The sequence below is a fragment of the Cydia strobilella genome, chromosome 7 (genome assembly GCF_947568885.1).
Source record: "Cydia strobilella chromosome 7, ilCydStro3.1, whole genome shotgun sequence".
Lineage (NCBI taxonomy): Eukaryota > Metazoa > Arthropoda > Insecta > Lepidoptera > Tortricidae > Cydia > Cydia strobilella.
Window position 1 is genome coordinate 18,653,485 of NC_086047.1, and position 15,800 is coordinate 18,669,284.

Here is a 15,800-nt window from a genome sequence, read left to right on the forward strand (position 1 = left end):
ATACTAATAAATGTTTTATAAGAATTATAAGTAATATCATACGGGCATTAGGACAACATTTCTTTATTTGCTATATCAATAAGAATGCCAGGAAATTATTAATACTTTGCTAACATTTATTACTTTCTTTGTCACTTTATCTTCCGTCATTGTTGCTATGCTTATACATTGTAGGTATTATTACGATATGAGGAACATGTAAGAATAAGAATAATAAAATTATTATCTTAACAGGAACATGGTAGAAGTTGCACAAATGTTGTCCTGTGTGTCCCAAACTAGGCTGAGGCTGTATCTTTGGGACGCACTGAGCCGGTTTTACATCAACATTTTACCCAATGATACATTAGGAAGTATAACAAACAATAAAATTTAAATATAACATGAAAATTAAAATGAAATATGAAAATGAAAATGTGTGTGTTTGTGTGTGTTATACTCACAAACCTAACTTGAAATTCGCATAATATCTTCCGTGTCGTACCTCAATTACCTGGAGCAAATACTTTTCCAAAATAATATTAATAATTCAGCCTATATTACGACCCACTGCTGGGCCCATGCCTCCCATCATATGCGAGAGGGCTTGGGCTATAGTCCTCACGCTGGCCTAATGCAGGTTGGGGACTTTACATACACCTTAGTATTTCCTCGTAGATGTATTCATACAGGTCTCCTCACGATGTTTTCCTTCACCGAAAAGCTAGTGGTAGGTACCTAATTATCGAATTTAAACTATCGTGAGACATATTAACTTAACTAACTTAGCGGTTTCACTCACGTATTTTTAGTCACTCGCGCGACATGTTTCGGAGAGCCTAGGTCTCCATAACATTCTCAAGCACTAACAGTCACTGTTAGTGCCTGAGTGAGTAGCGGTCACGACGGGTGGGCATCACGTGCTGCGGCACGTGCGGCGGCTAAATGGAGACCTAGGCTCTCCGAAACATGTCGCGCGAGTGACTAAAAATACGTGAGTGAAACCGCTAAGCTAGTTAAGCTAATTATCAAATGAAATTTCGTGCAATATAAGTTCAAAGAAATTATTAAGAGAAGGGAAGGTAAGGGAATTTAAAGTTTAAAGTAAAAGTTAAAGTTTAAAGGAGAATGGGCACTGAATTGTTCATCGAAAGTATAGGCGTACCCTAGGTTAGGTTGTGTGGGCCCTTTGTGAAAATTTGGGAAATAATATGTAATGCAATACCACTTTTAAAATGCCTAATTTTATGTAGATCACGAGAAAAATGTTAAAACAATCTAGCTATAGACTTTTATCCCTCTACCAATGGTTAAATATAGAAATAAATATTTAGATTTTTAAACATTCTTTTTTTACTTTTATACCTGTTTACGTGAAACAATCCCCTTAGTATCAGAAATGAGGTTCAGCGGTTTAAGCGTGAAGAAATAAGAGATTTTCGAGTTACTTTCGCATTTATTAATATATTATTTTATTAGCTTCTACCAGCGAGCTAGCAGCTTCTGGTGGGCGAGCCCAACATCATCGGCGAGAGCAAGGCTGCTCGGCTTCGCTGGCTCGGCCACGTGGAGAGGATGGGAGAGGATCGTGCGGCCAAGAGAGCTTATCTTGGGCGACTAACTGGGAGACGTCCGGTCGGAAGGCCTAGGTACCGGTGGATCGATGAGGTCCAGAAGGACCTATGTGACATCCAGGCGGCTGAATGGCGTCGGATCGCACAGGATAGGAACGAATGGCGAAACCTAGTATCGGAGGCCAAGATCCACTTCGGGTCGCTGAGCCAGCGAAGTAAGTAAGTAAGCTTCTACCAGCGATTTCGTCGTAAGATTTCCTCTTTATTTTATTAGTAGGGATTGCTAATAGATGTAATAGATATTTAGTTATGTAAATCAGGAAATCAGTAAAAACGGTAATATAATACTAAAAGCTGAATAACAAACAGTATCAAAGTTGTCCATGCTATTCTATAATGTCTTTAATAATAAAGAGAATACTTAAAGATTTTGCCAGCCTTTCAAGCCACGAAAGTTTTGCTTTTGATGTTTCAAGTTCAGTCAGTTAGTTTTCAAAGGAATCTTTAATGACTTTAATGAGTTACGCTTGGTTGTGACTATGTGACTAACACTGGCTAACTACTTAATTTTTGGGTGTGTAGTGGTCGTGGGTTCAAAGTCCCACCCAAGACAGTGAATTTTTCCACTTTTAATTTGTTTTAGATTTAATTTTGGAGTTTCGTAGTGTGAACATATTATATTAAATTAGTTTCTTAATTTTTCTTGCAGATAGTCATGTGTACACACTATCTGCAAGAATTTTAGAATTTTATGTACTTAGTCATGTGTACACACTAAGTACATAAAATTCTAAAAATCTAGACGTAACTTTGTAGTTAACACATTATAGATAATATATCTATCCAACATGATACATTGTCTTAGGTTAGTTTTGATATATTTCTATAGGGTGAAATCTCCAATGACCCTTGTGAATTAAAAAATTATACGTGGTCGCGGGAGTAACAAAGCTTTAAGGTTTTATTTGAATGTGGATGGAATCTGGTCTCTTTCATACTCTATCAGGCAGACTCAAAGGAGCACTTTTTAGGGTTCTGTACCCAAAGGGTAGAAACGGGACCCTATTACTAAGACTCCGCTGCCTGTCTGTCTGTCCGTCTGTCACCAGGCCGATCTCATGAACCGTGATAGCTAGACAGTTGAAATTTTCACAAATGATGTATTTCCGTTGCTGCTATAACAACAAATACTAAAAACAGAATAAAATAAATATTGAAGTAGGGCTCCCATACAACAAACGTGATTTTTTTGCGTAATGGTAGGGAACCCTTCGTGCGCGAGTCCGACTCGCACTTGGCCGGTTTTTTTACTTTTGGCTACTTTTCAAATAGCTTGGAGACTGACTGTCGTATTCCAATTGGTTCCGTGAGCACAGATTAAGTAATAGCCTCCTGGATCCTGGAGGTATCGATTCTATCAAAACTGATATTTTTTTCGAAAAATCGATTAAGTAAGTAACCCATAATGTCGGAAAATTAGTAAAAAAAATCATGACGTTTTCCCCACGATTTTTCCTTATGTTCTCAGGCGAGTACATGGGGACTTTGTCCTCACTCGAGGTACCGTATAAAATAAAACAAAATACTACAATAATCAACTTTACTTGCATATAAACTTACAAAAATTACTTATTTGTACTTATTATAGCACAAGCATATAAATTCAGTCTTAAATAAATTGAAATCCTTAACTTACAAAAAATACTTATTTGTACTTAACAGCACAGGCTATCAAATTAAAGTCAGTAACAAAATAAACTTTTCTGAAATAAACTATTTACGAGTACTTAAATGTTACAATGGTACGTAAGTTGCATATTAAGTAAATTACATTACTGTAATATACTGTAATATACTAACTAGAAATATCACAGCTACAATTTTCCTTACTAACTAACATCTTTACTCTGGAATTTCTTAGGACATTTTTATCCTACCGTAGGTATATTAAGTTTAGTGTTTAATTCAGTAACTTAAATCTTCAGTCTCACATTTCTTTTTTTTTTATTTTACCTTATAGTTTAGTTTTCAATTCAGTAACTTAAATCTACGGTCTTAAATTGAATAGGACATTTGTATCTTACCTTAAAGATTAGTTTTTAGTTCAGTCGTTACCAAAAATCAGTCAGTCGTATCAGTAAACATTTAGAAAGTGACACAAATCTAAACAAATTTAAAGTATTGTGAGACATACTAACATTAAATAATTTATGTGAGTCTAAAAACAAGTGTCTAAACCGTAAAATTATTATATGACACAAATCTGTTCTCCATATAATCATCGCATGACAAACTTGGACTAAGAGCTGCCAATGCACCGTTTATTTCACTCCGTAAACTTGGGCTAGAATATCTTGACGCCTCTATTTCTACTTCTAGAGCTGGACTAGGAGGAACCGCCGAGGTTATATCTTCTAACAACCTTTAAATATTTTCAAAAATGTCGCTATTGTCGTCGTCGCTTTCAGATTCAGATGTACCGGAACCATTAAGTTTAAGATTACTTCTGACATAAACATCGGAAAGACCGTCGGATTCGTCGAAGTTAAGGTATTCCTCAATTTCACAGTCCTTTAAGCCTCGAAATCGGAAATGAAACATAGTTAACTTTCATGTGACATCAAAAAAACTTACAGGATTGAGACCGGTTGTACTCGTACGAGGACATAAATTACTTGTTTAAGTCCGCTTGTACTCGCACGAGTACATTAACTTCAGAGCTGTATAAAGCTAAAGTTTTTTCAATTTACGGAAGAAATCTACTTACTAACATATGAAATACATCATATATTTACTAATCAAAACCAAACAAAAATATATAATTAGACTTTCAGTGAGATAAATTTGGATTTACTTACCGCGGGGCATGGTGTGGTCGGTAGTGTCAGATGTCTAAGCCGCACTGATCGCTGATTGGCCATATGTGAATTGGTGTTTATTTTATTAGGTTGACAGTTTCGTCCGGAAACGTTATATGCGTGCAAACTTCTTAAGTTGCTTTGACATTTGACAGGAGATTTTTTTAAATCTTATGTCCTCGAGTGAGGACCGGGGGATCCAGGAGGATAGTATAATCATACAGAATGGCCACGCACCGCCCCGCCCGGATTCGAATTACCTCGCCCCGCGACAGCAGATTGACGACCTATGGCCGACCGCTCAGTACTGTTTTAAAGCAACTTACATACGTATGCCGCGTGTAAAGACATGCCGTTCACACATAGAAACGCAAGTGATTTTTGATGTAAAGCGTGTCCGCCATGTGCCGTGAAGTCTAGTTTATCAGTCAAGAGTATTATTGCTAGTACTCACCCGCAATGGCTAGCTGCATGATGAAGAAGTTCATCCTGCTTTTTCTGGCGTTGGTACACAGGAGTGCTGCGATGACTGAAGCGTTTAAGACCACTATGGATATGAAGAGCACCCACATCACTGTGAACTGCGCCACCTGGGGACAATATACGGCATTACAAATAAATAATTAATAAATAAATATTATTGGGACATTAACACACGCGGACACGGTAAGCTCAAGAAGGCTTGTGTTGTGGGTACTCAGACAACGATATATATAATACTTATACAAATACATAGAAAACATCCATGACTCAGGAACAAATATCTGTGTTCATCACACAAAAATGCTTACCGGGATTCGAACCCAGGACCATCGGCTTCACAGGCAGGGTCACTACCCACTAGGCCAGACTGGTCGTCAAAAATGTACAAATGGCAATTAGCCACTTTCTGTGTTTAACACTTTGGTTTACGTAACATGGACGCATATTGCTTGTCTCAGCGATAACTTCATAATATCAAAGAGGATATAATAAGATAGAGCGGTACTGTCATAGTAAATTTTGTAACCGCTGTAAATTCACTGCCATCTATCGACATACTTAAAATGTATTTAATACGTTAAAATGTATTTAAATATGGATAAATGATTTTTTTATTTGCATTAATTATTTTTATATGATTTTGCCCCATGTTCTTTCACTGATATGCGTTAAAATTATAAATAACAAACGAAACCGTCAACGCCCTCTATACGAGAGTAGGCTAAAACTAGTGGCGCCCTCTGATCGAGAATCATCAAATTTTCGTGAATTTCGAGGCACGTTTTTTCCTTAGACTGTATCCATCTATTACGGAGTCATATCTATCTTTGATAATATGTATAAAATAGGCGTGTAATCGAATAAAGCCTTGACATACCTACGCTCGTGTTATCATTACGCCCAGGTAGCAAAATGACGTCAGCGACGTCATATTTTTTTTTTTTTTTTTTAATGATAATAACATGGAAAATACAACATGTGCACCATAATACAATGTTTCGCCAAACTGCGGAGCAGTTTGTTGGCGATGAGCTCGCTCTTTTATACATCACAAGCAGGTACATAATTTTTGCACTGTCCTACCGTCCCAGCGTAGTCCTTTTTTTTATCTTAATGACGGCATTATTACGTCATTATGACGTCGCTGACGTCATTTTGCTACCTGCTACCCTAATATCCCGGCTCCGACTCTCCGACTTCTGTTCAACGCCTCTCTGATAATTTTAAAACTAAAACGGGACTTAATCTCGTAAAAACTCTCTCCTCTCTCTGATACATTAAATCTCTCACAATATTGTACAAAATATTAAAAGTTTTTTTTTGTAGGTATAGCTAGGTGTCGCCATGGGAGTTGAGGTGAACTTTTAGATTGCTTACCTATAGTTTAAATAAAAAAAAAATCATTTATTTCAGGTCTTACAAACCCATATTTTACCACATTACAAAAATTACAAAAACGAAAATAGAAAAAAAATAGACAAAAACAAAAACAAAAACAAAAATTACAAAGTTTAAATTTAATGCATACATAGCTGCTGCAACAATGTACTAAACTGCTCCCAGCGAACCTGTCCCACCATACTAAAAGTTGATAGCACCAAATATCTGGGTGTCTTTGTGGATCGGGGACTCTCTTGGTACCAACATCTCGAATATGTTATATTACGACTACGAAAGCTTAATTGGATTTTTAAAAATTTAAGACATGCGGTGCCAAGAGCTGTCCCGGATTCCCATGGCCACAGTAGAGACATTTTAAAAGAGATCTACACATCGTTGGTTCAGCCCGTGTTAACCTATTGTTTGCCTGTTTGGGGTGGTGCTGCCAAGACTCGCTTTATAGACGTAGAGAGAGCTCAGCGTAGTCTTCTCAAAATTATGTACTTTAAGAAGATATGGTTCTCAACTGACAAGTTATATCAATTGTGTAAGTTGCTTACTGTCAGAAAATTATATATACTAACCTCTGTTCTAAGAAAGCACAAAACAACTACTTTTGATTGCAACATTTTGACAAGACGGAGGAAAGATATTGCTATGCACCTACCTAAAACCAACACCACTTTTGCTAGTAGACAGTATAATAAGCGTTCATCGCACCTATATAATACTTTAAACAAATCACTAGATATATACCCAAAGCTACAATATGATGTAAAAAATAAAATAACAAATTGGTTGGAAGATAAAAACTACGATCAGGTGGAAGACTTACTAGGATATGTAGCCTAGCCTAGCCTAGCCACACACACACACACACACACACGCACACACACACACACACACACACACACACACACACACACACACACACACACACACACACACACACACACACACACACACACACACACACACACACACACACACACAATTAATAAAGAAACATAGCTTTAAGAATAGTATAATACTAAATAATTGTAATTTGGATATGGAAGAGCGGTGCCTCCTAGCACAGGTTATTTTGTAAATAACTTAAAAGGAGACACCAGCCACTATAATATTTGTAAAGTTTTTGAATGAAATAAAACAATTTTGAATTTTTTTTTTTTATTTGAATTTTGAATGCAATTTAAGTGCTAGTTTATCAAACCAGCTAATAAAGAAACTTTTTGATGGTACGAAAAAAGAACACTTTCATAGGTAATTCCGCTGTTATTGTTCAATCTACTTTATAAACATTTATTTACATACAAGATATATACAGTGGTACTACGTAAACGAAATTAATAACTAGCTTAAATCTAAAATAGGCCCTTGAGGCATTGTACCAAGGATGCTGGCGGCACGGCATTTCCCCGCTGTATCGCAATGCTGATACGTTGTGCGAGAAAGCCGCCAGCTCTTCGGTCACCAGTTACGTCAACCAGACGCTTCGCGATTTCTGCAAACAACTTATGCGCGCTGGGACCCCATGGAAATGCATGTTGTTATTATATGTCCGATCTCAACCTTAGTGCCGACATCTATATATTATATCCAAATCTAAGTAGATAAGGTAAGGAGGTAGGTATAAGTATACCAATATGTTTTTTCGTTTTGAAAAAATAATTATTACATTATTTTTTTAAAAACGAAAAAACATTGGTATACATTTATATTGTATTGTAATAGGTAAATTATACTGCCTAGAACGCTAAAACGTAAGGTAATTATGTACCTATTTTAAATGATTTAATATACAATGAAAACATACTGCATTAAAATAGATAATGAAATAAGCATCTCCGAAACAATTTGTTTTCGTAACTTTATTAAATATTCCAAAGTCAAAAGTTACTTGACATCTAAACATTAATTCGCCATTATCTCGGAAGCGACCGTCACTTTGAGCTTAAATGTTTTATGAGTGAAACACTGAGCAAAAATATCTGAACACGCACTCTAACGCCTTGACAATAAAGACGTATTCCGTTTGACGTGTTATTTGTAAACACCTTGGCCGCTCCGATATATATATATATATATCTGATGGCGACTGTTCATTCGGCTTATTTGTAAATAATGATCCATGATGGCAATTCTCAAACTGTCTGAAAGTTTGTACTTTATGGAAAGTTCACAAAATTGTGTACCTGTATTAAAACCTTGCACGTTAAATATTAACTAAAAACTATTTCTTGGATGCTAAAGTAATTAAAAATTGGTATTGTTTCAACTGACTCCACGAGACTGGGCTAACATAGTGTGGCGGTTATACAGGTGGGCCAGTGATAAATTCATTTAAAAAAAATTTATAAATGATAAATTTTTGTTTTTAAATAAAAATTATAATTTTAAATAAATCTAAACACGAAAGTCTTGTTAAGTCTTTCAAAATTTACAAGCAAGACTGGAAGAGTGCCGCAACCGCTACGGACGACATCTTGATGATTTAATTTTTTAAACGTAAAATTTATTTCTTTATTCCAAATTCTAATTATAATTTTTATTTAAAAAACATAAAAATTGATTATTTATTAAAAAAAATTAAATGCATTTATCACTGGCCTATCCTGTAGGTAAAAAAAATCCTTTGCACTTTTTGGGAAATATTTTTTTTTTCTTAAATACTTTACTTGGGCAAAGTTGGACACCAACGACGAAGTTAGGGTTCCCTACGTTGGATATTGCCAACCCTGATTTTCAATTAATTAAAGCATTGATAACGAGGTTTGTTAATTATGTATCAACACATGTCTTCATATCAACTGCCCAAATTTCAGTTAAAAGCCTTTCAATCACGATAACCTATCTATATCCTACGGTTATCGCGGGACTGTGCTAAGTGTCCATTACTCGATTAAACATTTCATGGTTTATGACGGTGACGCTTTTGGGCGTGTAAGGTGTGTCGATTTTACGCCACATCTACCTAATGTCTGTCCTTCGACACAGATATTTCGTCTAACGTTAGGTACTTGTCAGCTTGTCACACGTAATTCATCAAAAAATATTTATTTTTCAAAATTGTCATACACGGTGGCTAAAAATAAGTGCCAGGGAGGGTTTTTGAATTATATTGAGCAACTTTTACTATGGGACCAACCACGTAATCGCGAAAAAAAAATTGAATGTTTCATACATTTTGGCTGGTCCATTTTCTATGGGAGGATAAATTTTTTTCGCGATTTCGTGGTTGGTCCCATAGTAAAAGTTGCTCAGTATAATCCCAAAACCTCCGTTGTGTGACTGCTTAAAAAACACAAATCAAAAAAATATTTCATAACATAATTGTTTCTGTGGTGTCCTAGATGGAAGTTTAATTAAATTGAAATTAAATCGTTAGCTGATACGTCTATGAAAATTTGCAGAATCCACGGAGTAAAAATCGTTACCTATCGAGCGTGCAATTTCTACTAACAAAAATTAATCTGAAAAGTGATATAGCATGAATTTTTTCAAATGATTTTTACGGCTAATCTGAACCTTAAAACCACCACTATACAGACGCTTTTAAAACGACATTGTTGCTTTGCCACACGCTCAAAACGGGAGTTGATCGCTCACATAAAAGAAACAATGGCTTCTGTTTAATAGGGCAGGGGTCACCAATTAGTTTCTTCAGGGGTCCGGTTCTTAGAATAAAATGACCATCCGCGGTCCGTTTCTCATTCGAGTTTATTAAAAAAGCAAAAAAAAATAAAAACATCGGCGGTCCGGATGCGGACATCGGTCCGCCATTTGGTGACCCCTGGATTAAGGTCTTAAGGGTAAAAATCGTTTGAGAAAATTCATACTATATATTATATTTAGGTACTTGAGCGCTGTGTGCGCTTAGTTTGCGAATTCGCAAACTAAGTAGGTTTGAGCATTTCTACATATCATATCGCAAAGTTAGGTTAGTTTCACAACTATGTCATTGCATGGACCTCATTCAGAGCTAAAAATATAATTTCGATATAACATTCTCTAGCGGTTTTTGGGCTATTCTAATTTTCCTTGTACATAAGTTTTTGATACTTTTTAGGGTTCTCTACCCAAAGGGTAAAAACGGGACCCTATTACTAAGACTCCGCTGTCCGTCTGTCCGTCGGTCTGTCTGTCTGTCTGTCTGTCTGTCTGTCTGTCACCAGGCTGTATCTCATGAATAGCTAGACAGTTGAAATTTTCACAGAGGATGTATTTCTGTTGCCGCTATAACAACAAATACTAAAAAGTACGGAACCATCGGTGCGCGAGTCCGACTTGCACTTGGCCGGTTTTTACTTTTAATTGGAGGAAGGCACGTGAAAAGCTTGATTATGTCGTACTCCTCACCTCATAGAAGTAATAATAGTTGATGTCAGTAGCGTTGGTGGTGTTCACTGTCCTGTTGTCGCTCAAAAATGTCGGGACCCCAGGAGTGGAGGAGTCCATCTCCTCCATAACCTGCTCTGGATCCATGGTCCTGCAAAAGAAGATTAGGGACTGTTATATTACCGTTAAATAATAGGATGTTTTTAGATACCGTACCTAAAGGGTAAAAACGGGACCCTATTACTAAGACTCCGCTGTCCGTCTGTCTGTCAGTATCTCATGAACCGTGATAGCTATAGACAGTTGAAATTTTCACAGATGATGTATTTCTGTTGCCGCTATAACAACAAATACTAAAAAGTAGGGAACCCTCGGTGCGCGACTCCGACTTGCACTACGCCGGTTTTTTATTATTATAACTGTTGGGAGTCCCAAAGACCTATATAACTCCGTATAAGATGATAAGGTCTAAGGAAAAAACGTGCCTCGAAAGTCAAGAAAATTCGATTCTCGCAAGGATGGCGCTCCTACCAATACCAACCTTTGGCTTATTCTCGTTTAGATGGCGTTGACGGTTTCGTAACAATAGTGCATTTGACTGTATTTATAATAAATTATTTTACAACATGCATGAAATAAAGCACCAAAAGATTAATAGAGAAACGTAGATATCAGTTATTTTTAGACACAATTTCTATTTTAAAACCCGTATAAAAATATAAAGAGTAGGTAATTTGACTGTGACGTCACATGCTAGTATTTCATATAAATTCCATAGTAGCAAAATCGTTTTGACAGTTCGAAAAAAGAAACTGATTTGTCTAGTAGTCAAATATCCTATTTTAACACACATCAGTGAAAGAACATGGGTCAAAATCATATAAAAATAATAAGTATAAATAAAAAATTATTTAACATATACATTTTTTGATATTTTTATTTTTAGTTTTAATCGTGTGTCGATAGATGGCAGTAAATTTACTGGGACTACAAAATTTACTATGACAGTACCCCTCTATCCTATATATGTATAAAATACTATCGTGTTTAATATTCACAAATGATCTCTAGACAACCTCTGATAAGTAAAACTTTAGCTGCAACATTGATCTCGTTAACCTAAGCTCAAGTATCTAGTTTTCTCATTTATCAATGTCTAGGATTCAGATCGTCTGTCCTGACCGTTAACGAATCTTGAACACTACGCTAGCTTGGCTGGCTGCGTCTCATTATTTAATTATTTACTTGAATTGTGCCTCCCTCGGAGCATTCGCTATTTTCAATTGAGTAATTTATTAACATAGATCGAATGTCAAAATATTTATCAGTACGGTTTTTACTCACTATTATTTTTAGTCGCTTTTGGCAAAGAATCCGAAACATGTCGCCAAAAGCGACTAAAATAATAGTGAGTAAAAACCGTACTGATAAATATTTTGAAATATGTCCTACGATAGTTTAAGTGCGATAGATCGAATGTACCCTAATTAGATATAATATTGTCAAGATATTGAGGTGCAGACATTTCGGAGAACACAGTACCTACATAATATAAAAAACATCTTATTATAAATAGAACCCAAGTAAGCAGTTACAGCACAAGTTACTTGCAAAACTTCACCTAAAACTGGGCAGAAAGTTTACGTACACCCAGCTGCAAAAGGTGATGGCTAGATATTTTATAAATGAATTCCATTCATAATGTGTCCATGCAGTTTTTCAGCTCGCTGTACCTACATATCTTTGACTTGTACGTGAAAGATAGCAACTAAGTACCTACATACTGTACTAATCACCCACACCACACTAGCGTCACAGGGCAGACACGCTATACATCAAAAATCACTCGCGTTTCTATGTGTGAACGGCACATCCGTACACGCGTCATAGTGTGAGTAAGTTGCTTAAAAATAGTACTGAGAGCACGCCAGAAGTCCGCCAGATTTTTGTCGCGGGGCGAGGTAATTCGAGTCGGGGCGGGGCGGTGCGTGGCCGTTCTGTATGATTATTACTTATTCTGTGCTAGCGTCTCCAGAGCGCCGGCGTCTAGTCAACTCTATGTTGTTGTTGGAAATTTTGTCGACGTATTTTGGGGCCATTATGTATAGTTGTATTGTGTATTTTTTTAGGAACCGTTGAAAGAAGCCTATTATTATAAAATACCGTTACCATGAGTCAATGTGGTTTCTTAAACGACATGCTTTGTCAAAGAGATTAGTGTTAATGTGATGTCATTCTTAAAAGCCCGGGTAAGCTTTGAAAGTGATCATAGTTATAAATGACGACCTGTTAACTATTATACGAACTAGATAGTCTGTCTAAATAAGTGTTAGTTAAGTCCTTTGAGTCCTCTGCTTTACTCGACTCAGGTTTTCAGACTTAATTAAGTCAAAGTTAAGTCAATTATGGAGAATAACAGGACAAACACCCGTACACAAGGAGATACAGACGCGGAAATGGCATTGTATTGGGCATATCCTCAGGAAACCTGACCTATCCAAAGTAGACCTGACCTGGAAGATCCGGCAAGCGAAAACATGGTCGCCCTAAATCTACTTGGCGACGTTCTGTGGAGCAAGAGCTGGGTGTATTGGGGATGGGGTGGGAGGAGGTTACCCAAGCTGCCCAAGACCGAAGTCAATGGAAGAACAAGATTCGAGCCCTACACCCCAGGGGTAACAGGAAATGAAGAAGAAGAGAATTAAGTCAAAGCCCGAATCATTACAACTTATTAGTGACCCGAGTATGTTGTCGAGCCTTGCTTATGTAGCCAAAATGACCTTTACAATGCAATGACTTATTTGTATAATAATAGTTATTTACGATACAAGTGCGAAAAAGAGGAAATTCGAAACGAGTGGCGATAAATTGAAACACGACCGAAGGGAATGTTTTAAATCGACACGAGTTGCGAATTACCTATTTGCACGTGTATCGTACAACGTTTTACGTACATATGGCCGTTTAAATTTTTGACATAGTTACGAAATGTGCTAATTTACGCACTAGTGCGGAAAAGTAGCACCATATGTACTGTAAAAGGGTATTTATTAAATCACATTTAAAATCGGGTCTATCGCGAATTTATTTTGTTACCTTTTAGTAATTATTATCAATAGTCCAACACGCAACACACAACATCCGCGCACACATCCGAAGATAGATCCCTTGGCTTTAACTTTTGGATCAGTTTGCCGCGTCCACGACCAGTGAAACCTATGTCGAAACGTCGGTAAATAAAGGTAACAAAGTAAATTCGCAATAGACCCGATTTTAATTGTGATTGAAGTGCCCTTGTGGCCTAAATAGCCTAAATATTGAAAAATTGTTTGACGACATGTTCGGTATGTTGCTCCGGTCCGGAGCGATTTAAATTTAACAATTTGTTACAGTTTTGATCTTATTTTAATACGACCTTAAAGATTTCTCTCGCTGATTGGTGCATGCGAAATAAAGTGAAAGCTGTGCCTGAGATGCGAAGACGATCGTCAAGGTCGTGTCAAAACCAGATGAAATCAAAAACAAATTGTTAAATTAGAATCTATCTCCCGGAAATGCTCTTGAAATCACAACACCCTTCGGCGAAAACTTGGACCTCCACGGTCCATATAAATTCAAACATCGCTAACTAGGTTACAAAGTCAAAGTCGAAGTGAGCGTAAAAGCCATTTGGGACAGCAACAGAAAGCGGACTTTTTAAAACACATTAATTAATTTGGGTTTATTGATAGTGTAATATCTTGGGGAATTAGCTGGTATATACATACAGACGAACAGCATTCAGAGAAAGTCAACGACATTGACATATATTTAAATGAGGGCTACCGCGTTTAATTTCGCCGCTAGGGGCGCTAGTGTAGATGGAGGTCTTTCAAAATGTCAAATGCATGGAAGTTTTGAGGGTTTCAAGTTTTTTTATCGGGAATTTTCACTCCTTATTCATAATTGTGGTAAATCTTTGTCCATCTTTGATTAGTCATGGTAAACAATAGATATAGCTCAATAAATGTTAGTGGTTTAAAAAAATGCCAACTAAAATATATGCAAAATTAAACAGGTTGAAAAAATGGTACACTTAGACGTTAAAATACTTTTGTGTATATTAGAACGTATTGATTTTATAAAAATAAGCATAGAAGAATTTTGAGATCTGTTTTTCTGAACCTACATCTACAGTAGCGCCAACTGGTAAGCACAAAAACGGTAGCCCTCATTGACATTCCTTTGGTGAAATTAAAATGTGAAAGACTTCGTTTCCGACGGCACAGAAAAAGGAATGGAGTGGTTTAAGTGAAGGCTGTTTAATCTAGTAATATACAAGTTAACGAACGACCAGTGTTAATTTAACTAATTTAGTGTCGAAACGTCGGTAAAAAATAACTTTTACAAAATGTCATAAAAATTTAAAACTACAATCACTTTATACCAAAGCGTACCTTCAAAATATTCTCCTCTTAACATTTAAAACTTTCGCAAAGGTCACCAAACAAAATAAACTAGTTGCCCAAACACTGACCTGCCCGAAAATCCCAATTCACAGCGCCTTTGGGACGAGCCGCTTTGTAGGCTGGTACGGCATAACCTGTATCAAACGGCAACCAGCCTTCAAGAGCGCGCTCGTCTGCTTGCCGCTTTCGAGTGGGAATCCGGGCAGTGGCTCCAAGCTCTGCCTTCCGTATCAACTGGAACACTTTTAGATAACTCCACCTTCCGCCTTTCCGTCGCTCTCCGCCTGGGAGTGAACTGTGTTGCCCCACATCGTTGTCGCTGTGGTGACCCAGTCGACCGGTTGGGCCACCATGGACTATCCTGCGGCAGAAGTGCTGGGCGTGCCCCCCGCCATGCTGGCCTTAATGATATCATCCGTCGGGCCTTAGCCAGTGCGGGAGCACCGGCGGTTTTGGAACCGACCGGCCTCGCCCGCGATGACGGTAAAAGGCCCGACGGCATGACCCTCGTGCCATGGAAGATGGGACGGCCGTTGGTTTGGGACGCAACCTGTGCCGATACCTTAGCGCTATCCCATCTCCATGGCACCGCAGTGAAGGCTGGTTCGGCTGCCAATTCGGCCGAGCTCCTCAAGCGGCGCAAGTATGTAACCATAAATAGTGGTTGCATATTTGAGCCGTTTGGGGTTGAAACTATGGGGCCTTGGGGGGAAAGTGCCCATAGAGTTTTTAAGGAATGT

General features: G+C 37.4%; 1 protein-coding gene across 2 annotated transcripts in view; it reads right to left on the reverse strand.

Annotated features, from left to right (window-relative positions):
* The window catches only part of LOC134742664 (cardioacceleratory peptide receptor-like), a 140,997-nt gene that overhangs the window by 28,116 nt on the left and 97,081 nt on the right, over window positions 1–15,800 (reverse strand). For both annotated transcript variants that reach the window (XM_063675851.1, XM_063675850.1), the window contains 2 exons: window positions 10,634–10,763; window positions 4,866–5,001 (listed from right to left, as the gene is read on the reverse strand). In XM_063675851.1, the coding sequence (XP_063531921.1) occupies window positions 4,866–5,001; window positions 10,634–10,759 (262 nt within the window). In that variant the 5' untranslated portion in view covers window positions 10,760–10,763. The remainder of the gene's footprint in view (window positions 1–4,865; window positions 5,002–10,633; window positions 10,764–15,800) is intronic.